The sequence below is a fragment of the Anser brachyrhynchus genome (genome assembly GCF_964034855.1).
Source record: "Anser brachyrhynchus genome assembly, chromosome: 16".
NCBI classification, from domain to species: Eukaryota; Metazoa; Chordata; class Aves; order Anseriformes; family Anatidae; genus Anser; species Anser brachyrhynchus.
In genome coordinates this window covers 8,530,042-8,556,698 of record NC_137734.1, presented here as the reverse complement: position 1 = coordinate 8,556,698, position 26,657 = coordinate 8,530,042, and the positions used below count along the sequence as shown (strand labels likewise).

The window sequence follows — 26,657 nt, the reverse complement described above, 5'->3', positions numbered from 1 at the left end:
TCTAGTTTTGTGCCAGCCTTTTAGAAGTCATTTAGGTATTAAGAGCAACATACCAATCTGGAGTTCCTTTTTGTATCTTTGTGCCGACCAGAGAGATAATCCAACTCAGCCTGATGTGCTTCCAAGTATTCACTGGAGAGAAAGAAAACCTCAAGTGTTATATTCTTCTGGTACATTCATTATAACACATTCTCAAAGACTTTTTCAGTAGCATGTTAAAAAGCAACTTCCATCTCTAGAGGAGACTTCTCTTGCTTTACTCTCTAGAGATTCAAATGGCCATATAGATGGACGTGGGTCAACAGATGAGAAAGGATTGTTTCCATAGGTAAATATTTGTCCTATAATAGGACACTCATAGAGGATCAGGAGACAGATGTACAAGAGCACCTGTAAGAAGAGGAACTTAAGTATAAAGTGAGTGCCTGCAGATGTTCAATATTGCTACCCAACATTCAAAGATGATGTACATTAAGAATCTCCCGAATCCTTGTCACTGCTCCAGGAGGAGGATGCTACACTGCAATTCAAGAAAGCTAACATTGGCGCATAATGTAGACACAAGTGCACACGCACACTGAATTCAGACTTTTTTTTTGTTGTTTTCCTTCATTTAAAATAGTTTAAAGTGAAAGATAAGCTTTATTCTGGAAATGTGAGGTAAAAAGCAGCAGAGCTGGAAGAATTACTGAAGGCAAGAAGAAAGGAGGGATGTAGGAGGAGAACAGCAAGTTTTAAAACACAGCCCAACACACAAAGTCCCTTTTAAATTTTCTCTATTTTTTGTTTGGCCTTCTGGAACGTTTTCTGTTAGGTAGAAAAACAGTTCATTTGTTCAGCAAGTCTTATCTTACAGTCACTGAGGAGTAAGTCTTCAACCAACTCCATCTTACAAAGTCAAAGAACTGCAACATGAAACACTTGGGCTACAGAACAAAGCTCGTAGAAGTACTCTTAAGATAGGGCAGATGTCATTCGGTGTATTAGCAAACAGAAGTGAATACCACCTTTTAGCATACTAGACAATTTCTTAACATAACTGTTACTTTTTCCAGAACAGGAACTATTTTGCAAGGTGTGAAGCACTTGGTGCCAGCTGGCTCCCATAGAGTTGCTTACATGCATGGGTTATCCCTTTGGAGTTCTCACAATGCCTTGAACTATTTCTGCTGACAACATCTCCTTCCAATTTTGCTTTTAATACAGATCAGACTTAGGTAACTTTTTCCTCTTATGTTGAAAAAGGAAAGAAAAAGTCACCTGGTAAATACAACATAAGACACAGTCACTGAGCAGCCAAAAGAACCTCATGTCAGACAGTTGTACTTCTCACATTTGCTTTGATGCACTTCATTTTTCTTACTGTTAACAAAAACAGATCCTTCAAGATGCTCAATGGCTGCAGCATTCATCAGCCTACTCTTTACCTTTGCCTGTTAACTGCTCAGTACAGGAGTAGCCAGGGCTGGTTGCAAGAAAGACTTCGCTTTCCTTTTAGGAGAGCTTTGTCACTTTTAGATTTAAGCATGTTAGAGCTTCATGGAATGGTATCCAGATGGTTAACAGAAAAGAGTTATTTGCTATAGCTATAAAGAAGGAGGCACATAAAACATATTCTGTTCTAAAAACTCAAGTCGCTCCTGCACCAAATGGACTTAATCTGTATCTACTTAAAATTTGGACTTCCTATTGCTATTTGATACAGTTGTTTTCTGTAGGTTACTTTAGTCAATTAGTTAGCTACTCAGTTTTGGCATGATTCAGATCATATGGCATTCCCTGTAGAACTGGGAACACTCTAATTCACTTTATGGTTTCTCTCTTTAAGCTCTGATAAATTCTAAACTCTGCAAAAACACTTAATTTCATTATTTGTTTTAAATCTAAATCCTAATAAGACATTTACTGTTTTTTGTTGTTGTTGTTTCGTTGTTTTTTTTTTCCCCCCCTCTTCTTTTTTAGGGCTAGAACTTAATAGTCCTTTATCGGAATAAAAATGTGAGTGTGCAATAAGTTATTACAGTGCTTTTTATATTCTTTCCTTGAAAAAAAACTATCATAATACAGTAGCAAAATTCTGAGGAAAGCAGAAATATATAGGAATTAACTTCATTAGTGGGATGCCAGCAAAAACATACATGAATCAACTGTTAGTGGGATGGCAGCAGTAAAAGGAAAGTAACTGGTTTTACAAATCCAAGGGACGATATTTTATCTTCCAACAGTTGCCTCAGGGTGTAAATGAAGTTCCTGCAATATTAGACCACATCCATCAACATCAACTCTAATGATTCATATTTTATATAGTAAGGTTTCAGGACTCAGTTAAAGCTTCATCAGTTTCCTCTCACTAATGGAGAGAAAGATGTGAAGTACAAACAGCATTTACCACCACTTCTCAACTTCTGGTCTATAACACCAAGAAAGCAAGCTCATCTATGTTTTATCTACCATTTCAGCATTGAACAATGTAAGTGCTTCAGTGATGTAACTGACAGCTTCCTCAAAGCCAGAACACCCCAAATTCAGGTTGCCAGCCCATTCTTTGATCTGTTATGTCTGCTACATACACCCCACATCTGCCAGATGGAGAAAATGAACAAATTGGGCCTTTAGCCTTTTTAGTCAAGTCTTTACTAACTTAACACGGTCTACAACCATAGACAACAGCAGTCAACTATAATAAAGACTCTGAAATAGTGCTACTTTTAAAGCAAGAAAAAAGAAATAAACACATTTAGTAATGTTATTTACACTGCCATAAAAAGATGGAGTTGTACTACAGATCTGTTTCATCACTTCAAGTCAATTAAATTTTTCAGGGGGATCTGCTTAGACCCTTCTCTTACAACAAGCCACCCAGTGATGAAAGAAGATCTTTAAACTCCAGAGTAGCATGCTATTTAAAGAACGGCAAATGGAAACAGAGAACAATGTCATACAGAGAGTTAAGCAGCATGACTAGGTACAGTAAATTACAATATTTAAAAAGAGTCCTTACTTAAGTCCTTTCTTCAAAGCTTCAAAAATTTTCTTCACCTGCAGTGGTTTTGGATCCCAGATGACTGCCCCTTTCTGCAGTGAAGAATATGCCTTGGGGGACTTCAGTGACATTCTTGATCTCACTGAACTTCTGTTGAGAGACTTTCTGTAGAAAGAGAAGAGAAATACGGGAAAGATGCAAAACACATCACCTGGGAGAAGAGAGATGCCTAACCCAGAGAGTTTCCAGTTTCCAAATCCCATATATTTTTACCAAAAGGGGTAAAGCTCTTGGACACACTGAAAACACTTTAATGGATAACATTAGAACGTTAAGGCCCAGCCTCACATACCCAATGAAGAAAAGCTACATTTTTTTTTTTTTTGACTCCAACAAAAATAAGAAATGTTTCCTTCTCCAAGATGGAAGCAGACTCAAGGAAGCCTAGTGGTTCTCTTTTGCCTCCTTTTAAAGGCAGAAGAATTGTGCAGGTCCCCATTTCTTCAGGAAGTAGGGGACATTAAGCAAGGAAAAGAAAAGCTAGTTTCTGGAACAAGTAAAGGATCATACTGTTAGTATTTGTCTTAACAGACTTGTTGGACCACTAGCTGAGGCCCTAATGCTATGTACACATTCACATCAGCTGCTGAGTCAACTATAGATCTAGTCATGCTACAAGACACAGACATTGCCATTCTGACTCTCACCTGCAATTCAGGAAAACAAGGCAACAAGTTTTTGATCTGCTCAAGGCCTAACAACTGTGAACTGGAAGTAGAATTCAAGAGACTTTTGCTCCCCAGCTACCAGTAATCTCCAGAGATAAGCTAAACCATTTACACTTCTAAGCACTAGCTTGGACACAAGAAGCACACAGACTATGACAAACACACACAATTAGCTTTAAAACATTACCAAGAGACTGGATAAGCTATTATCTTTCTGATTGACAGAGCTAACATAGAAAACCTTTAATAACAGCTATCTTTTTGCCTGTACTCACTAAAGGTAGCACTTAAAGCCCTACCACATTTTAGGAAAGCCTACCACCAAGCCCAGATTACATACAAGATACAATTATTACAGTGTTTTTTCAGCAACTAACACTTCACTTACTTTTAAAAGCAACTGCAAAACCAAATACTGTTTCTAACAGAAGTCCCACATACAGGGTTGCTTGTGCTAACCTGATGAATTACAACATCCCTAACCATTAGTTATATATCTACCACATTTAAAGCAGAAGATGAACTCTCTGCAAATGATTCTTTCAGATTGTCAGGTTCCTGCTTGGCTTCTAGCTAATATAGTCTTTTAAGTCTTAATTATTTTTATCTAGTTTTGTTAATACTCCCTGTTAGTCAAGGCTCTAAAATAACATTAGCTAAAGAAGTTTCCTGTTCCCTGAGACTGAGCCAACTGGTTGCACTCCAAGGAGCTTTCCACCTTCTCTATAATCCTCATCCTAAATTCAGCTCACCTGGGGAAATGATGAACTCCAACAGGCTTAATAATTATCCACTGGCTGCCTTAAGGTCTAGGCATGTGACTCAATGCCTAAGGAGATTATTGAGCTTGGTGATTAAATTCTAGGCCCAGCAAACCTGAGAGCTGTTCCCAGTCCTACTCTAGAAACCTTTAAGTAACTACTTTAGCTATCCTGGTGCTAAATTTCCACTTAACTTCATTTTTTAACATCTATTCTGTTGCCAAACAGTTCTAGATATTTAGTTTCTTCACCACAATGATTATCTTATTTTTTTATGATGGCTTAATGTAAAGTGTTAATCAACTAAACCATTTGGAACTCAGGTTACCTCTAACAAGGAACACAAATGTTAAATTAGAAACTTGTATCACGATTGTTTCCCTATGATAATGAATCTTTAAGTATTCCATGCAAAATGAGAGGGTTTCAACAGGAATAACACTGGAAGTAACAGTCCAGCCAATAACAACAGTTGAAAGAGTCTCTTATAAGGATCACGACTTAAAATTCTTTCATGCAAAGAAACGATTAGTATCCATTTTCATGTTTTAGATGAGTACTCCAAATGGCAAGATACCATACAGAACATATAAGGCAATTCTATCTTTTTGAAATTAAAAAGCCCAAATTACTCCTGGATTTTGTTTGTTTATTTTTGGGGAATTAAAGAGTTTTGATATTTACCTTCAGAGTTTTAGACTGCAAATCCTAAATTCAGAAAATCATTTCCCTTCAGTTTCATGTACAGCAGCTAAGCACTACATAGGGATGGGCAGCCAAAACTCACCCTTTTCCTCAGTATCTGCCAGTGAGTGATGCAGCCCATAGGTACTCAGTGCACTGATGTTTAGAATCCCATGCATTGCATAGAAAAGTCGAAGGGCTAACTTGGAACCTCAGGGACAGTACCTAATGTTAGATGCTATGTCGTTTTCCCTTGTGAACCTAGTAATTTTGGTATCTGATTTCCTATTTTATAGGTATCACTACTAATATTTACTTCCATTGTGAGGAAAAATGAAATAGTGTGTCTGACTGAGAGCCTCAAAAGGAAGTTGCTAAACAAATGCAAAAGTATATTTAGCATCTGCTTAAGAATCTCCATGTGGACCTGATTTGTGTGTCATCCTTTGGATAGACCTTGCACAGGGCCCCGCAATCTCCTGCTGTGTTTTGCAACAGTGCCTGAGAGAGACAGAAGTTAGGAGAGGGTGATTAGAAAATTTCTTCGCTATGCTGGACAAGGCTCTTGGGTGTTTACCAGGTTGTTACTGAGTAGTACAAAAATCTTTCTTAATGTCATGATTCCTGAACAAAACTGTCTGTCTAAACATTTAAATAACAAAAAGCAACATCATAAAAATGCATAAAGAGAGGCATTTGGCTAGAAAACCTTTGCAGCTAAAAGTAAGAGAATAATCTTAAGGGATACAGAAACTTTTCTGTTTTGAGCATTCTTACCCCGCTGGACTGTGTCTTTGTTGGAGAAACAGCTGTTCAGCCCCTTTCCTGGTAGATCTTTTCCCTGCTAGAACTCCCACTATGTCACTTGAGCTCAAGTCTGCTTATACAATTTATTGTCAGTGTTTTCTTCAAGATCTTGGTGACTGGTGTGATTTTAGATGCCCAGCCTTTGCTAGGTGGTGTTATTTTCCAGCTTCCACAACAAATTAATTTATTCAAATGTAAAGACTTTTTGATCATATCACAGTCATGCTGGAATTTCATTTTTGCTCATACTTTACCACACTATGTTTACCTAAAAGGATAATACAATCATTTGCTTCTTTGAAAATACATTTTATTAAACGACTCCAGTATTTTAGTGATACAGAATAGGATTTTGTGGGATACAATACTTTTAGAGGCATACTTTCCAATATCTCTATATGATACTTCTAAATGATTTGTTATTATTCTAACACGCACTGGTTGTCAGGGATTATATTACTTTCTATTTATGTATCATATCTTCAGAAAGCACTCCACGCTATACAGGGATAACTAAATTAAGAAAAAGAACAAGAACACTTATAGCAGAAAAGCTGCACAGTTATCTACATAAAGCAAGGCTACACAACAATTTGTGATAACCAAAAAGGGAAAAACGATGCAGGATGGTTTAGCAATTACCATGCTGGACTGAAAACTGAAAGGCTGGATTGCAACCTTGGCTATACTATTGACCTGTTACTGACACTAGTGAATTTGCAGTAGCTTTCTTGGCCTCTTGGTCTTCCTCCCTTCCTCTAGTTTGTGTCATTGCCAGAACGCAGTCCTTCCTCTCATGTAATGCTACTCCACTTAAATAACTCCAGGAGAATTTTAGTTGGGATCAATGGCATTTTTGCCAGGATTCACCATTAATATCACCATCTTTTTAAAAGTCTATGAGATTTTTAATTACCATAACTATTCAGAAGGCCTTCCATTTTATCTGAAAGCTGCTATTAGTCAGAACACATCTTTTACTACCAGGGTCACTAGAACAGACATTAGGGAAAAATGCCTCCTACTGGAACATTAATACTAATTCTTGAGCATGCTGAGATCCCAAACATTACTTTATGGAAACTAGAAAACTGTTTTTTTGGTATTATTTATCCATATCTTTTTGGTTTTACTATCTGACCAGCTTCAGTACTAGCAAGTGCCATCATCTCTGTGATCACATTTGCTTTTCACCTTGCAGAAACACAGGAGAGAAGTGGAGGTCAGTGATTATAATAGGTATTAGGTAACACCTTTCATATCAACATTTTTCTAACAGAAATGGACACTATTAAGAGGATAATACATAATCTCTCTCACAAAGCAGAAGTTCAGCTGCCTCTGAAGCACAGTGTATATAGCAGTAAGATAGTATAGTGTAAAGTGTAACTGTTTATCCGTGAACCATGACAACACTCAATAGTTTTAAGACCAAAATTAAGGAACAACTTCTATATATACATGCCTTTGGTTAAAAAATACACTCACAGTACCTAACGTTCATTGTCCAGACGATCAGGTGCTTTTTTTTGGTGTTACTTACGCTAATTTTCTGCTTTGCACAGTGCTGAATCCAGTGAAGGAACAACTCCTGCTGATACCACCGCCATCCCCAGGAGAGACGAATGTCAGCTTGACCGACATGACTGCCAATCAGCAAGTCTACTGGCTTCTAAAATAAAAGGAAAAACAGATGAGTCAAAACCTACTTGGCAGTTCTGGCTTAGACCTGTGCTGTTGCAAGTGCCGAGCTGCAAGAAAGGGGAAGGTAACAAAAACAGACAGTAGATTAAACAGAAAAAAAAAGACTTCTCTGCTATACAGGTTTCTTCTGTTGCCATCCACAATACAATTAATAAAGTACTGAACAGTCTGCAATGAAATCCCTCATGCCCTCTGCAATTGCTGATTGATTTTACAAGTTCACTATGTAAAAGCCAGAATAACCTCTATTCACAGGCTATCTGCATTTCTGATTTTTAAAAAGCCCTGTAATTGTCCCACTGCTTAAGGAGTTCACGCCAGCCCATGTATTTCCAAATCAGTTTGAATGCCAGAAAAATACTTAAGCTCCAGACTTAGTCAGGTCCAAAAAAATAGTTCTTTGCGTCTGTGCAGAGCCACACTGAAGTCAATGGTAGAATTGGCCGAGTGTGGTACTTAAGCCCAAGGCAGAAATCTGGTTTCAACAGTAAATTTCAGGTTCATGCTCCTCCTCTGGCAGGATTTCCTTTGGATTGCTGTCTTCTGTTTTCCATCAGTCAAACTTTTTTGCTTTCTGGAGAATTGTGTTCTTTGCCATATGTCTATAGAATCCAAGTTACAATATAAGTAACAGACATCTCTCTCAAAGCAGCTGTAGAAAATCACCCAGACAATTAATATACAGCATTCCCTTCCTTTTCCCCAAAGCTGGTTTAATATAAACACCACAACTTGCAGCTTTGCTTTAATTGTTTTAATGAGGCCAAAATGAGGGCCAAATCTTAATTTCCTCTCTTAGTTCTCACTCCTGACTCACACAAAACTCCATTTGAAGTTGTTGAGAATTTTTAACTGATTAAAAGAAAAAGCTGGGGTATCTATTTGTATAGAGATTTACAAACATGAACAAAGACCTCTATATGGAGATGCTCCATGCAGAAATTTTTCCTACATTATAGAATGCACTTTGAAGATTAGTGAGATTGCCTAATCTATCAGTGTAGATACTGGGAAGAAACATCTGCACTAAACCCCTATTCCCCCCAACATTATTCCAGCAGCATGGGTGCAATTACTCAGACTAGAAGCCATGAAGTGTCAGGGTAAGACTTTTCCTGGCTCTGCCACTAACTTGGAGAGCAACCTAACTCAATGCTCTTCCAGACTGCATACAAAGATCTGAAAGGTTGAACTATCCTTCCCAAGAGGAATGAGATTTGAGCATTTTGCTGATTCTGGGCTAGTCTACAAGTACAGGGCATTACTGTAAGTGATTATGCTTTAGGTATCATTGTCTACCAAGGCAGTCACTAAAGCTGTTATGCATTTCCACAAGCAGAGATCCTGTTAGCAAGCGAGAACTGATTGTTTCTTTAGAAGCTGTTCAGTTAGTGCCCTGAGCTGAGATAAAAGACTTCTGTTTCTACAAGATCTGCCAAGCTCACGAACACATCTGTGAAAAAATAAAAGCAGGCAAAGCATGTTAGAAGAAGATATGAAAATGATACATTTGAGGCAAAGAGCTACCTGCTTTGCAAGCTACCTAGTTTGTTAAATAGAGGAAAAGTGTTGGGTATGGCTAGTGGTTTTGTATCTAGTGCACTGAAGCCCGCAGGACTCCATAGCTTCAGTAGCATCAACAGAAATCTGTTACATGGCCAAATTTAGGTGCACCTTAATCACCTTTTAATCATACTCTAGAGCACTTATGCTCTGTTGCTTTGAAATGATGCCTCCTTAACACCCCTAATCAGAAAGCATACTTGAACCACATCACAGCTGAAGTTTCAAAATATTTTCCATTCTTTCCTCTGGCTCTCAGATGCTTATGTCTGTGAACAGTCACCCCATCAAAAGGATCAGTAGACTAAAAAAAAAACATGCAACTTGCTGAAAAATGTCATTGCATAACAAGCTGTTAAAGGAAGAAATAAAAGGAATAGCCTCACGGTTATTGACCACAACCCTCCTGAAGGCTGAGCCAGATTCCCAGGACCCATTCCTCAGCTCCCTAACCTAGGAAGCTTATTTCATGAGTAAAAGACAGGAAAGAAATGCAGGAAAAGCTTTTCTGACTTCATAGGATTCCTAAAGCCTGTATAGCAAGAGAACGGAAGCTTTTCAAGCATATAGATATGAAGCAAACAAAAACCAAAACAGAGAGACCCTTGACAGGGAAAGCGAAGTGGAAAATGATGAGATGACTTCTGAAATAAAAGTTTGTGGTACAGAACTCTAGGCATGAAGAGTTACGTTTAAAAAGTACAGACCCTCAAACCTCAGCTGGTGAAAGAAATAAATTGCTTAAACTGCTTAGACTTGATTCTGTTGCCACATATGTATTTATAAATCAAATATAATTTCAGACTTTAAGAAAATATTGCAAATTAGTAGAAATGAGAGATGAATTGGACCTCACTTATGCACTGCCATAAGCATTTAAAAATACTCATGGGTTGTTTGGTTTTTTAACTGCACAAAGCTCAGCCCTCAAGGCCACTGACTGTCAGGTTCAGCTCCAACGTATAGCCACGTTCACATCCAATTCGCAAGCACATTTTGACAGTTCCTTCCTATGAGAGAATCTGAATAATGTTAGGAAAACAATGTTGAAGGAGTTATCTTTCTTATTTTAAAATAATGTTGATAAAGTCAAATACCTCATGGTACACACCAGCACGTGTATTTTGGTAGTAACCTAGGAATCTAGCAGCTCGTTTCACACATCTGACTAGAAGGCCATAAGAAGGATGTCTTGACAACATTTTAATAGTAAGAAAGATTTATACATGCAGTTGTTTAAACACAGGGTTTGCTAGCCAGAGTGTCTGTACGAAAGTGCTGAGCTATGTTACAACTGCCCTGAGAAAGAGCATCTGGACGTGTCTTCAATTTCAACTGTCCCTTTAAGCTAAAAATAAATCAGATAAGGACCCCGCCACAGCCTGGCAACGCTGAGCTCCAATCTATCTTCCAACCTGTAATCTCTGCTGGGTAGGCCAATGTCTTCAGATCTCTTAAATGCCAGGATTATACCCTGGGGAGCAGAGGTACTTCCTCACTTTTAATCTTCCCAAAAAGCACAGATTGTGGATACAGTAGCTAGCATGGGGCTGGCATGTGTGGAGCACAGGAACATCAGGCCAAACTGAAGGAGTCTACTGCCAGGGGTGACAGAAACACTAAGCTACTGGGGAAAAAACAAAAGCTTGAATAAAACATAATGTTTCTGAGTCGTAAACAGACCTCTGAACTGCTGGATGCTAATATACTCAAATACATTAATACCTGCAGTGTCATAAGATTGAGATTTCAGGTCTTAGAAAATATATTTTTAATATAAATCAAAAGAGTATTTTTTTTTTCAAATTAAAGGAGTATGTTTGTTTGTCTCTATTTCAATGAGTTGCCATATACCAATAAGCTATTAGCATTTAGCCTTCAGAATTACCAATTATCCATAACATATAGGACCAAAGACATACAGGACCAAACATCTGAATTTTTTTGCAGCAACAAGTACACTCAAACTGCGTGTTCTACTTAGTCTCTGTTAGTATCAGGAGATTCCTTGAGCCAAAAGACCTTCATCTTCTACAAACAAGAAGTTGGTGTCTGTTTGTGTTTATGGCTAAACTTTTCCTACCCTAGTCACATACTTAATTGTTTCTGGATACAATGGTTTCAACAATTTTATGAGGAAAATATGACTCACTGACTTCTTGCAAAATATTTCTGCTTGTGTTTTGTACTTTAAATTAGTAGCCATGATTTTCTTTTAATATCTCCAAGAGGTTCACTTGAATTTGATGAACTATTGCTAGAGTAAGATATTCATGCTTTCTTAAAATATTATAGCGTCCCATTTGAGAATGACCTGTTGGTTAAGAGACACACACTTGCTCCTAGTTGTGTATCTGCAAAAATTGTGCCAGACTTCTGGTTCCTTCAGCTGATTGTGGATACATGCTTCAAGTCGATAGCCAGGGCAACAAGTTTGTCAGTAACTGCTGTTCCCTGGCTTCAGCAAGCAGCAGCTGCATATTGCTCACAAAATAAAAGCCAGGTAGAAATCAAGTAAATTATTAGTCACTGTAGAAAATAAACACAGTGAAAAAACAAAAACTATTAAATGCCAATGGCAGTAAAGTGGCTTTAGGATCACATTTGTGATTGTGGACAAATCATACATCCTGACATTTTGCCTTATACCACTTGATGCTTTCTTCTTGATTATTCTTGTAAATTTTATACATAATTTTATTTGAAAATGTTACATCAGCTTTACTTGGGATTATGGTAGAGCCATTCTATCTTCTAGTTGTGTAAACCAAAGAGTTGATTTCATTTTGTATTACCACAACATAATCCTCTTCCAGAGACATTCTCTGGACTTTAAGAATGATCTGTGATTCCAACAAATCATCTGATATTTCAAAAAAATCTTTGTTCAAATGTTGTAAGTTACTCATTTCACTTCCCTGAATTTATTATAAACTCCAGTACAATATCTTTTTTGCTGTTGTAACTGCATTGGTAGTAGGGTTTTAGCTGATGGAAATACATACTGCAAGCACCTAATAAGTGAAAAGATAACCCAGGCATAATAACATCATAAAATTTTTAAAGTCCAAGTTAAGATCTAAATTTTTTCTAGCATCATATTGATGTAATCATAATTATTTTTCTTCCTATCATTTATTTCAAAACTCAGAAACAGTGTACTTAGCTAACATTTCTGGCTGCTTATGATGGGTGGTATCCACTTCAAAACACTTGCAGCAGACAATGACATTTGAGTCTCTCATGATACCGATAAAGAAAAAATCAGATTACCACAGTGTATTACAATAATGTCAGACTTTCTGAACAAAGTCTTAGGGCTGGTTGGTCTGAACCACTGAACTTTCCTGTGATTTCAATATAGCCTGGAACAGGCTGGAAATTTCTAGATCTTGGCACTTACTTTGCAGCATTGGGGATCTAAAGAATCCACACCATTAAATTTAATGAAACTCCTGAGATGTGATAACGTCATGACTCGGCCCTAATTACTCTAAAGGTATATGTAATGAAGGCTGACAGAACAAAGAATGAAGTGACCATCTTGTGTACAGCACAGTGTTGAATCCACTGGGAAAATACACACTATATTTAATCTTTGCTCTCGAGCATTCTTTAGCAAAACCATTGACCTCAGTAGCAATGTCTACTTTGCTAGATAAACATTCCAAATTTATGATGAAGGCCCCTTAACTTTTTAGCATTTTTGTTCAATTATTAAATGAACGTTCTATTTATACTGTTATTGGCAGAACTAAGAAAAAATGTGGTTATTTTTCTAAAGATTAACAGACAGTTGAATTAGGGAGACAGAAAGCGCCCTTGATGCTGCATCTCGATACAGGTATTTTAACACAGCATTACACATAAACAGGGATCCTTTCTTCAGATGCATCCTTTCGTGGAAATTCACAACACAATCTGAATAGGTTATATGTAATTCAATGTAACACAGGAATTCTGATTTCAGGATATCATTTATCTAAAACTGATGTCTCATGCCAATACACATAACCTCTAAATAGTCCACCACACAGACAGGGGAAAAGCCACTGCAATTGTAAATAATGGAAAATGTATGTTTGGTATTCTATTTATCAGATTCATATGGTAAAACAGATAATGGTAATAAAGAAAAATATCTGTCTGTGATGAGCTTTTGAATATTTTCCCCTTGTTACTGTTATCATCCATCTCTGAACCACTAAGAGGTACATTTTGCTTCTCCTTTGCAATTTGCTGCTCTCCCATCTCACACCTAGTCATCTCTTCCTCCCCCCAGTTCCTATGATGAGAATAAAGCAATGTAGACAGATGAATTTCTTCAGTCTTCTTTGCTGAAAAAGGCAATCCATGCAGGAAACCATCTTCTACCAAAGAGGTATGTTTAGCTACACTGCTGTGAAGTCCAGTAGCTACAGCTGTAAAGATCCATGAGCAGTCATTTTTCCACTCATATTCACCATACATTTCTGCACGTTTAAAACTGAGCAACGTGAGCAATTACATAGCAATTTTGCTGCAAGTGGAAGATTTTGTTTCTCTACATCCCTGCACATGCATTCCACAACTTCCTGGCCTAAATCTGCCTAAATCAGATTGTTAGGTTGTCCCTTTTCTTTGCACCAAATTTATGTCTGTCACAATATTACATGATTTAGGAATATAATCCCATTCTCAGAAGTAGTTTAGGCTCTTAGGATCTAGTTCCATTGATTTTTAATAAGCATTACATTAATAACACACTATATGGAAAGATGGGGCTTCGGTGTGTTACTCATTTAGGTACTCTTGAAATTTTTATTTCTTTCTGGGCTGATTCAGTTCTTAAGTATGTATTTAAATGCTACATATCTGACATACTTTCCTCCTAGCCATATTTAAGCCATAAAGAGAAAGTCAGATAAACAGCTTTGATCCAGGTTACTGCTTTAATCATTAGTCCCTTCTACAGCTTTATGCCAGCTTCTGGAAATGAAGTTCTGAGTCTCCAAGTTGGCCATACAGCAATAAATTTAAATCGCAAAATCACTCCCCTCAGACAGCTTCTCTTCTCCTGTGCTGGAGGTAGCGACTCACATGTAACCGTTTCTAGAGTAGTTCTTTGAATACAGGACTCGACTTTCAGGTCCACGATGACCTGTTTTTCAAGCCTGCAACTCAATATGTTACTGTATTTCTAATTAGTTTTCTTCTATGTATACAGATCCAAGTTCTATTCTCAGTGACACTGGTGCACAACCAGAGGAAATTAATCAGTCATTTATTCCAGATTTTCAGTAGAATCCCGGCAGCAAAGTAGGCCCATATTTAGTTAACGACCTGGAAACTATTTTTCAAGGCAAAATTTTGTGGTCAATTTTGTACCTCCCTCTAGTGGCAGCAGATATCAAACAAATAAGGCACAATAGAGACCTTGTCACAGATTGCACACTGATGGATTGCGCCTGTTTCTTTCATGGAAATTTGTTACCCAGAATCAAAGTTGGCTGTAAATCCCGCTGTAACTGTTTTGTAATGTTGTAATAAGAGAAGGATCAGGGGTTGCATATAGCCCAAATCCCTGTTTACTTCCTTTGCCAGTACGCAGCATATTCACATAGCCACATGTAGTTTCTCCATGTTCGCCGACATCATAGCTCTTCGGCTGCTGCATGTACTTTTGCACTGAGTTTTGCTTTCCTCTTCAGGGAAAGGCACAGAACAATTCACCCATTATCAGCTGATTTATGAGCACAGGGCTTGCTGTAAGCTCCTCTGGTTTCAATTTCAAACTTGATGACAAACTTGCAAGTCTGAATCAGAGATTCAGGAATGTGGCAGGCTCCACACGCTAGCCTGACTTGCAGCTTTTTCAGCTTTGGCAGAATTTGAGTCTGCAGTGAGCTACATTATAATGAATACTTAAAAACAAATTCCTACCAAGAGAAGAAGCAGATGGCTTTGAGAGAGAGCAATTTACAAGTGATGAACAGGCTCTTCCATTTCTGACAAAGGAAAATTTGCCTAGCAGCAAGACACTGGATCCTACATTCTGTCCTTGAGAGGTCCCTCCTTAATTAAAAACCCCAAGGAACATTCTTCTGTAATACATTTCTCATTCTCTTCACTTTCTACAATCTATGTTTTAGTATATGATACATGCAGAGTTACTGGGGTTAACAGAGTTATCATGTCTTCATCCACTGGCTAATGCAGGAGCCTCCTAAAAGCCTACTGCCAGGTCAGTTATGAAATAAGAAATGTTCCTTATCTCAGCCTTAGAGTTGTGTAAAGTCCCAGTTCTAAGTTTCAATAGAAACCCCTATGATGGATAGATATGTTTTGATTATTACACTGGGAAGGGTATATTAACCAAAACAGATGACAATCTTCCGGTAACAGTGCAATTTGATGTTCAACAGTATGTGGGATGTCTTTTGATATCTTCAAAAACTGAAGTCTGTCAATCACAATATAGTGGTACATGTCCTGGGGCACGCCTGGGAAGAAGTGGGAGAAACCATCGGTCATGTAGCTGTCTGATCATGAAGATTGTCCCTTTATTAAGAATTAAACCATTAAGTCAACTTCCTATGGCAACAATGTTTTATTTCCATAAATGTTACCAAGACAATCTCATACCACAAAAATAATGAAGTTGCTAAGTTAGAACCAGTATCCCAAAGAACACTAGAAAAGTATACAAAATGTTATATAACAGGGAAATAGACATTTGGAGAGAGAGAGTAAAGTTTTATATTTTAAAGCAAAGCACTTTCTTTAATGCTGAGTAGGCACAGACTTACTTTTTTTCAAAATCAGTATTCCCACTACTGACTCTTGGTACGTATATTAAGATAATTGAAAAGGGTGTATTTTTTAGAAGGGGATAACAAAACAATGACAAAGAGAATGTCTCTCATTGGCCAGCTAACAGAAAAATCTTCAAAAATCATTTGGCATATTTGAACATTTTATCTAGGATGAATTTGCTCAGTATCTTCTAACACAGGCTTGTACTCTTATTTTCTAATGAATTAGGGTAGCTGTCATAGCCACACCAACACTGTCCTCTGTACTAATCTCCCATTCTGTAGACACTCAATAACCACAAGCTTCCCTTGGTGGGAAAAAAAAAAAGAACCTCTGAATTTATGTTTATATATCTGTACTTTCCCCTTCATTTCCTACCAATTCCTAATACATATGGTCTGACATTCATGGCCCACATTTTTTACGCTGTTATTCTCTGCTTTTATTTGGTTTGGGTTTGTTTTTAATGAGGTGAACTTTGCACAGCCCAACTCTAGCTCCCATAAAATCTTAAATAGCCAGATTTAGAGATTTTGTACGGAGAAAAAAAGCCTACATACTAACCACACAGCTGTACTTGGAAACAGATGTTTTACCCCCTTTAAACTGAACTAATGAGGACAGGAGTGTGGAACAGATAGGATGGGAAAACTTCTGTCAGATTTTGAATTTGAAATTATGGAAACAGCGGAGAAAAGACTGGTGCCTCCACATAAGGGGAGGGGAGAAGGACAGTAAATCCACAATGAAAATTTCGACTGCTGCACTAACTTCAGGGCTCTTCCACTTCACAACCTTGTTGATCCCAATATCTCCACTCAACTCACGAGAGTATCCCATAAAGAGCAGGCCAGATCCTCAGTTGATATGAACTGTTGTAACTCTATTGAGAGCAATAGAGTTATAGGTTGGAAATGAGGAGACATTTCTTCTCAGAAAGAGCAGTCAGGCATTGGGACAGGTTGCCCAGGGAGGTGGTGGAGTCACCATCCCTGGGGGTGTTTAAGGAAAGGTTGGACATGGTGCTTAGGGACATGGTTTAGTGGGTGACATTGGTGGTAGGGGGTGGTTGGACCAGACAATCTTGAAGGCCTTTTCCAACCTCAGTGATTCTATGATTTACAGAAGTTCAGGATTTGGCCCTCTGTCTCTTTTGCATAGAGTAAATGTAAGATGACTCTAAACCACATTTTTCAAGGCTTCCATAAAACAGGAAGCAGACCAGATCAGATGCTGTGAAAACCTTGACTTCTGATGGAAATTTGATGAAACCAAAAAAAATTTAACTACCTTTTCCTATCAGAATGGTCTTGAAATACAGTGTCTTATGCTGCTAGTTCAGAAACATTTTTTTAGCACCATTGCTTCTCTGCCCAGTCTTGCTCCCATCAAAGACACTGATAGAATTGCCGTAACTTCAGAGAGAGGATGAACAAACCTTTGTAATCATGATTTGGCTCCCATACTGGAAAAATGCATTAGTGATGGCTTTGTATAGAAAAGATGCATCAAGTTTTCCCTCTGGTTCCTAGTTTAAACTTCTTAAAAAAATATTTTTGATTTGTCTTCATATGCTCTTCATCAATCTGCTGCCTTGAAGCACAAAGCGGATCCCTAAGCCACAGCAGAAAGAATCTTCTGCTGTATAAGGCTGTGTGAGACACTGTCATTACATGCAGAGGAAACTGGGTTTAGTGGGGCCCTACTTCCCCTAGGGACTACCATAATATAAATTATTAATAATAAAAATAAACATTGGCTAGCTTGAACTTCTCTTCATTCTCCTAGAGCTTATTTTTGTGATGGAATTAGCTAAATAAAGCCCACTTGAAAGAATGCTTAATTGCAAACTATCCAAACAAAACAGAATGGATATAATTGGTTCTTAAATATTAAACACTCTAAAGTAGATGGCTTTGAAGACAGCTGAAAGAGTAATGTATATTAGGATACATATGGTAAAATGAGCAGTCAAGCAAAACGCAGTCTAAAATAGATTGAATTTACTTTTAAACTAGATATTCAAGCTTTGTCAGTCTGATTTTGCCTAGAAGATACATTTAGATTATTTCAAGCCTAAACAGAATTACAAAAATATTATTTTCAAAATCATAAAATCAAAAGAGTCAAACTCATGGACTGACTTCTGGACATAGTTTGCCCATGAAAGACCACGACAATCTACAATGATCATTACTCCATGGAACCCCCTTTAATCCTATTTCAGTCTAAAAATGTTAGCTTAGCAAAGACTACTGTTTCAAGTGTTTATTCTAAAACAGCTATTTTCTTGGAAGTTGGGTAGGGAGAGCTCACATAAACAGTTCTGACAAGAGATCTCTAAAGGAGAATGGTGATGCCTTCTACCAAAACAACTGATTGCAGAGTTCACATCTGCCCTGGCCTCTGTAAACTTCCTTTCTTCAGCCCTGTGTTTTTGTTACTGCTATTTAATACAAATATTTCACAGTCAGCAAATAGAGAATGTCTGTTTGGGTATGAGAAAGCTCCCTTTTGATATTCATTAGAGGTTAATACAGTTGCCACACACTTCTTAAATTGAAAGCATTTCTAGCAAGACTAGAAATTGTCTTTAATGCAAGTGAAATCTGTAAACAAGAAAAAAATACTTTTACATTAGAAAGGAGCAAAAAGGAGATAACTGTTTACCAAAGCCATACAGTAAAAATAATTTAAGAAATTAATAAACAGTAGAACTTTTCTTTGCAGGACCACTGTGTGCTGTGAAAAACAGAAATGAAAACAGACTAGTGGTAAGCCACTGAAAGTGCAGTGCCTAATCAGCCACATGTTTACTTTCTCACTTATCAATAACTGACATTAGCATGACTTCTGCTAGAGATAATAAATTCCTGGAAGTGTCAGGCTCTTCTCAGTCACCTAGCAGAAGCACAGGAGAGCTACTCCCTAGAAAAAAAAGGCAGACATAACTTGAAGTGCTAAGCAATAGTTGATCAGTAGCAGGATCGGTTGAGATCAAACCACACTTAGGCCAAAAGCTAACCTAATTTTAAGGTCCCTTGAAATGTTATGAATACCATCAACAAAGACAGTGAGTCACTCATGAAAATGAGTTTGGTTTGTGCACAAAAAAAAATATCTATCGGATCTCTGTCTCAAACTTCTTTTTAGACTGTGAACCCAAGTCTTTGTTCCCTTAGGACTCAAAGCTTTCACAGACGCAGTCGCATCTGTTTAGTGTTTCATATTTTTCAGCATCACAAGGAGTTTTTCTTAGACCTTGGACTGGTTTACTCTGCATCTATGTACAACAACAAAATTCCCACAGAAGAGATAACTGAGTTCTTCTGCCAGTTTTTATCTACCTCTGTCCCCAAAAGACACAGGCAATCCTGGCAAAAGGAGTATTTTATGTGAGCATTTTGCTAGCACAGCTAAATCTTCACGGATTTTATTTTTTAGCATTCCTCTTAGCACTCACAGCTATGCCAGAAACTTTGTAGCACAAATCTTTTATAGAGCTACACAAAAAAACTTTTGGTGTGTAATACATCTAGTATAGTTTTGAAAGGTATTAGTAGAAGATAATGTAAATTTAAAAAAATCCTCCAATGTGGACATTTTCTGTCTATATTTACACTATCAGCACCTCACTGCTATCAAGAATACAGGTATTATTTACTACCGAAGTGCTCCTGGAATGAACGAAGCAATCTAGCAAGGCTGTGCTTTCTAGCAGCATAGTTAAAACCATCCTTCAGACTCAAAACAAGTAGAACTACACATTTACTGTGCACCATAACTGCTTCGATACTTGTGTCTTTTGCTAATTCAGCCATATGAAAAATGGTATCTTTGACGAACAATCTTTACCCAACTAGCTATGAGGGCAGGAATCTGCAACACAGACAGGGACTTAACAGATAGAGAGAAGGGCTTATTACATGCGTCACTTAAGATGCTGCAAGGACATTGTTAGTACAGATATACAGCTATAAAACATCAGGAAAAAGGAACAAATTGCATTGGCTTACAACTCTGCCATATCAATATAGCTGCAAACGCTTTTAATGTCATGTGGCTATACCATTAAAAAAACTCATCTGAGACAAAGATACAGCAGTACTACATTTAAGCGCAGAACAGATTACTATGGCTACAAGACAAGTATAGAGCAATTAAAATCCTCAGTTTATAAAAAAAATCTGTGGGTAAATCCTTCATGCCTCATAAAATAGTAACTATTTTTGTGATGCAAATTGACTTCATCTACGTTACCCAGACTTTAATACTTACCTACAAGCCAATTACACTTCAGACCACCCTTGCAGAATAGGATTGCACCACTTCAAAAAACAGATCCCCCTGTAAGCAAGTTCTCTTAGCTCCCTTTCAAGATGGATGGAGTGAATTAGAATGCTAACGCACACACTGACTCAAGAGCATGAAGAGCTGTCACCCAAGACCAATGAGCAAAAGACGCAAGGTGTCAACCGGGTCACTGTACATACTGATCCTTAGTTCATCAGCTTCCAATGTCCAAACAGAACAAGGTCAAACAACAGTCACCTTCAAAACATGGTATGTAAGAAAATGACAATCAGGTTTGTATTCAGTTACAGTTGTTGGAGGGGCAAAGAGATTTAACACAAAAATAGATGGACAAATGCATAGTTGATGTCTGTGTAGCTATTGCTAGACTGACAATTTAAGGAGTTCTGGTGATAGATGAGATCACCGTCAAATAGCTTTAAATTTCAGGACAGTACACAGGCAAAACACTTAAATACAACAGTATTGTTATGATTCCAGTGATAATAAACAATGTGTGTAATGACCTGATTTTCTGGCATCGGACAGGCATGATTTGTGAAAGACAGATACCACACATCTTGCCAGATGAGCCTGATATGATGGCAGCAGCGTCCAGAATGCTGAACAGCACTATAAGCTTCACAGGGATAAGCCTTCCCATTAATGAAGAACCATGCCTGGCTGAAGAGGCAGTCAATAGAACTGTATGTCCCTGTGATGTTTTATAACCCCTGGCAGTTTTCCCACACTTGCACTATGACCCTCCAAACATCAGCACATGGATCATTGACCTTACGAACTCACATTTGTGATCCTCTACTGAATCATCATTGAGAATGCACAGCCTGGAGACCATACTGGCAGAAAATCACTTGGGTACTCTTCAAAATTCAGAAAAGGCCATTCAGATACAATATACGTGTTGACAAGCAATCCCAGCAATACACAAATCCAGATCCAGAATTAAATCCAGACACGCTTACAGCAGCAATGACACACAGTCCATTCAATGTTATAACAGACAAAACGGCGTTTTGCTCCATACGACTTGGTTTACTTGAGAGAGAGGTCTATGACTAGAGGTCATAGTATACTTGCTCATTGCTTTAAATTAAACTAGGATGCAAGTAAATTCACACACACAGTGGGAAAAGATTCACCATGTATTACTACAGCTCTGGAGACAAAAGCTAGGCTGTGTAGATACAGAAACGATATCTGGATCTACCAAAAGATGCAGTACATGATCTTTTCCAAACCTTCTCTTTCAGAGCATATATGCCTTAGACTTGTGTTGTTCTTGAAGAACCTGTGCTCAAACAATTTTAAGGTACTTCACACCACTACTTACTTGTTTTGTACTTCTGATGTTTGTTTACAGGCTGCTGGGATGCCTGCACTGATTTTTTAAGGTTATTTAAATTCTTCATTTGTTAACAAATTATGTTGGTTGCACAACACATTGGCATGTGAACACTTCAGAAAAAGGGAGGGGCACAACTCGGCCTCAGTGGAATTAGGAATAAGATCCAATGACTTCAACAGAGTTACACAAGGGATAGGTCCATTGTTTCAGTGGGAGTTGTGGTTAATTAAAGTAGTATTTCCTGTCAGCTTTCTACATACAGGACTCCCTTGAAAGGTGCCAGTACCTTCAAGATCACTCTGTGGGCTTCCATTTCAGACGCTGAATAACAAAAGCATAGGGACAGATTTTCATGAAGTCTATGCATAAACTAATGTACTAAAAGCATGAAAAAGGCACACTCTAATGCTCAGTTAACAAACACAGTGATGTTAAAACTGTTATGTTATTGACGGAACTAAACTGAAGCATTTTTGAACATGATCCATCCATTGTAACTGCATTTATGTTTTTATCTCCCACTATAAAAACAAACAAAACACAGCAGGTACACAGGTACCAGCTAAATAGCTATGAATCTTTCCAACTTGAGAAAAGTCTACGAGTTTTCTGTATAGATCAAGTATTAGCCACATTTTCACACAAATGAGAAGATAAATTGTAATAACCGCTCCATCAGCTACATATGCATTTGGAACGTGCATCAAATCTTTGGGAAAACTATGGCCTACCACTCTGACTTTACGGATCTCATCAAATAAAATCCTTCCTCACAATCCAGAGAAACCCAAACTCTTCTTGCAAAATTTCAGTTTCAGAATGTAAACACTGTGGAAATGCAGTGCACAGGAAAACTGGAAGTTATTTATATTGTATTTTGTCTGCACTACTAGAAATGTAAACCTATTCATGCTAACAATAAAGCAGTAAACATTATGACTTTAAAGTACACTGAGGTCTTTCAACTGCCTCCCTATTTGGTTATCTGTTGAATCCTGGTACTGGAGAATGATTTTTTCCTCTTCACGTCTGTGGCAATTTAAATAATAAGACAGAGGTTACGTGAGTGCAAAGAATTATGGAAAAAATGTAAGTGGAAAGTACATATTTTTAAAATGCACTTGAATAACTCAAATGCAGCTGAACTGACATTATTCAGACTTTCCAGTCTTATTCAACACTGGATTGAAACCAAGCACAAGAAATTTCAGGCCCAAAGGACATTTTAAAGAAAATTACAAGTACCTATATTTCAAGTTTACAATATCTGTCTGGGAAATCTCTACCACCTAAAGACAGACTAACCTGTCTCCTCATGGAATCAAACAGAAGGGATGTGAACTAATTACGGGGATGTCTGGATCAGCTTGCAAACAAGGACTGATTCAGCCCCAAAGAACACTCAAACCAGAAACCTGGATTTAAATAACTGTGGTCTTCTAGCAAAATATGGATGCATTTTCAGATCCAGATTTTACACTGAAAGTTCACTCCTAACCTGTGCAGCCACAAGCGCTAGGCCCAGCTCTGCATTCCTTCCACACCCAAAATTGGAGCTCTGCCCGAAAAAGGAATGCAAGAGAGAAATGCATTTCTTATCTTTATGGCACATCTTGTTTGGTGATGTACGTGCCTGTGAACCTGCCAAAACTCAAATGTGTGACATGGTATGCACTCTAATTCCAAAACTGATAGGTTTCAAAAGATTACTCCTGTAGGACACTTATAAAGAGGTGGAACATTTTTTCATAAGCTTATGTAACTGTTCATAACTCCTGTATACATTGACATATTCCAATACTTCTATTATAAGTAATTTTCAACAATGGAAAAGTAAAAATGCTAGAGTTGTATAAAGGATAAGGAACAAAGGGAATAAGATACGTATTTTCAAACTGAGACACATTTAAAAGTATGGTTATACAAAAAGCAGTGCTACACTGTAAAATAAGATTTAAAAAATAAGTATTTCACAGAGAGCAAGTAATAAATAAATTAATAAATAAATAATAAAAAAGGCTCCTCAGGATAACAGTCTATGCTTATTATCCTCCAAAATCACCAGTTAGCATTATGCACAAAGATGCACATAATCATGTTTTTCCATCACTTCAAAACAACATGAGCTTCACCCTGAATTTTGGTAAGATAAATGCAATTATGTTTTCTTCATCTACCCAGACAGTTGTATTTCAAAATTTGCAAGGAGAAATAATTTCCAACAGCATATATGACAAATAACTGTGGAAACAAGTCTCCATGTGTGGATTAAGGCCTTTTTAAAAATTTTCCCTGATTTTTCAGGGAAAGTCATACAAGATTTTTTTTCAGTCTTTTCATAAAAGAAATGCCCACCAATGTTAGTTACAGACACTGTATTTTATGACAAGTCTTTGAGTAAAATGAAATCCTAGTACAGATACAATTCTGTCAGCATTTTTCTTAAATTAAATAAAATCAGCCTAAATTCAAGAAAAATCTCCTTTTGTAAATACAAGATGTATCCATATCTGCAGAGTTTCCAATACAATTATAGGCGCCAACCTGTTCTGCTGCAGTTCTGGCCTTCATGGATGTTTTTCTTGTTATTCTACCCCCAAACAGCGTACAAAACGGTAGGAAAATAAGATGCCCTTCTGTGGTCAAAGTGAAAAGGAGATATTAAGGCAATTTATGTTGCATTTTGTCCAGATGAATATTTTCATAACAGTTGAGAAAACAATATGCTGAATAGAGTACCCTATGGCAACAATTCAGAGTAAAAGAAATGCTAGCTAAAATCCAGGGCTCTGGTTGCTTTAAGCCTTCCTAGGCAAGATTAAATCAAAATATTTCCTATATACATTCCTTCTTTTCATCAGCATGTCAACTACAGTAAGTAAGAATGTGCTATTAATTCTCAGCATCAAAATCTGGGATAATTTTATATAGTTGAATATGTTTCCTTACTTTAACAGAAACAACTGTTACTGGAAATATTTTCCAAAGCATGCCGCAAGTGGAGCTAAGTAAATCTGCAAGCACACTGCACACTTTTCAAGGAAAATGTTTCTAAAAATGAATCAGGATTTAATAAAAAGTGTCTCTGAGGTATGTAACATGCCCATAATACAGTGTTTTTCAATTTTCAACCCTGTATAGAGCTTTTAAAACAATAACAGATGGACAAAACAAAAAAAGTACAATTCTTCCTTATTCTCTCATGCACAAACATACAACACGTAGAAAACCAATGACATGCTCTAAAACATTAATACTGCTTTTACATTTTCCATTAGAAAGACAACTCGCTTGCGATTCCTTCTCCTTTTAAATTGTTTCTGTGGCAACACATCTGGTGCTATAATTCTGGGCCAGAACATTAACTATCCTGAAAGAAGAAAGTTATGTTGTTGTTCTGGTCTGCAAGAATGTGAAGCAAAGAGAGATCTGCAAACACATGTAATCGTATAACCCTTTCCGCCTTCATAGACGCACATACTGTTAACTATCAATACTTATGCATAGCTTAAAAGTACAAGTTTTAAAATGTTCCTACAATGGTTAGAGAAAACTGTTGTGAGCACACATTCTATGAGCCTTTTTTTTTTTTTTTTTTTTTTTTTATAAAATGATGAGTGCTTTGTTACTGTTGCTCCTACCATATGAAAAATGTGAGGAAAGTATTCAGCTAAGAGGAACAAGGTTCATTCTTAATCATAAACGTAACTTGCCCTACATCGTTGAGAACGCTTGATATTGATTTCTTATCATCTCTCCAATACTATGTAAACATTACTGTACTATCACCATTTTACAGATGAGATACGTCAGGAGCACACAAGGCCAGAATGTCTGAAGTGTCTGTTAGATGTGAATGCCTCTGCTGCTTGTTGCCCATACTGATGCATGCAGTCCTTGGCTCTGTAAGCTGTTGAGGACCAACAGATCTTTCTTACTTGAAATTATAGGAACCTATTAACACTTTGTTTATGTTTTAGAGATCCCAGCTTCAGCCTGCCAGCATTCTCAGAATCTGTAGTCTGAACAATTTAGTTATAGAGAAAGGAAAGAAAAACAGGAATAAAAACTTAGCAAACTGAACTTGGGGCTGTAAATTAGCATATGAACATTTTTTTTTAATCTCTAATAATCTGTAAGACTATACTCCAAAGCAAGTTATTAGGGGCATTTTACAGTTCAATTGAGATTGACACCATAAGATGTCAACACTACAGTGGATCTCAGTCCATGATGTAAGAACCAGAGCAGTTTGCAAGGACTACTGCACTTTCAGCCTGAAATAGCAGGAGTTAAAAAAATAATACTGAAAATAGATTTTTGATACTCCATCAAGCAAATCAGGGATGAATTAATGGAAAGAACATATCTGATGGATAAGAAAATATCACTGACACAGTTGCTTTTGCAATAATCGCATTTTAAGTTCCCCATGAAACAGATTTCATTATTTAACTAGAAATAGCCAAGTTCAAACCTAGATCAATTACATACAAAATGGTTTGTTAACTACACTTACAGTATTTTCTGTATTAGTGACAAAGAAAGCGAGATCGTCTGGTATTCTGATCCTCTAAATTAGTAATGATTAAATGCACTGACTGGCTGAAAACCAAGTTTTGTTTTTTTTTTTTTCCTAAAATGTTGAATAGAAATTATGGTTTCAGGCCCTATGTCTTTGAAGACATATTGGTTTAAAGCAATCTGCACTTAGGGAGAATAAACTGGCAACAGAAATGGAAAAGTTGGAAAAAGTGGATAAAAACTGTTAAGTCAGAAACAGACCTTTATGTCCCTCTTGGACTAGTGGAGGCGTCATCTTAAGATCAGAATTAAACCCAGGACCCTGAGCACCTGTAGTCATTAAAGGCCTGCTGATGGTCTTTGCAAGACTTGCTGTCTGTATAATTTTGGATTGTCACCAGCCAGTCACCTTCCAAAATCCAGTTCTGGTCAATAACAACCTGGAT

The 26,657-nt window shown here is 37.3% G+C and overlaps 1 protein-coding gene across 6 annotated transcripts in view; it reads right to left on the bottom strand.

Annotated features, from left to right (window-relative positions):
* RIPOR3 (RIPOR family member 3) overlaps positions 1–26,657 on the bottom strand; it is a 58,669-nt gene that overhangs the window by 21,850 nt on the left and 10,162 nt on the right. For 4 of the 6 annotated variants that reach the window (XM_080558063.1, XM_080558062.1, XM_080558064.1 and 1 more), the window contains 3 exons: positions 7,507–7,635; positions 3,002–3,148; positions 54–132 (listed from right to left, as the gene is read on the bottom strand). In XM_080558063.1, the coding sequence (XP_080414189.1) occupies positions 54–132; positions 3,002–3,148; positions 7,507–7,607 (327 nt within the window). In that variant the 5' untranslated portion in view covers positions 7,608–7,635. Of the gene's footprint in view, positions 1–53; positions 133–3,001; positions 3,149–3,690; positions 3,752–4,099; positions 4,752–7,506; positions 7,636–26,657 lie in introns of those variants that run through there. The other 2 variants (XM_080558066.1, XM_080558065.1) reach the window with 2 other exon arrangements.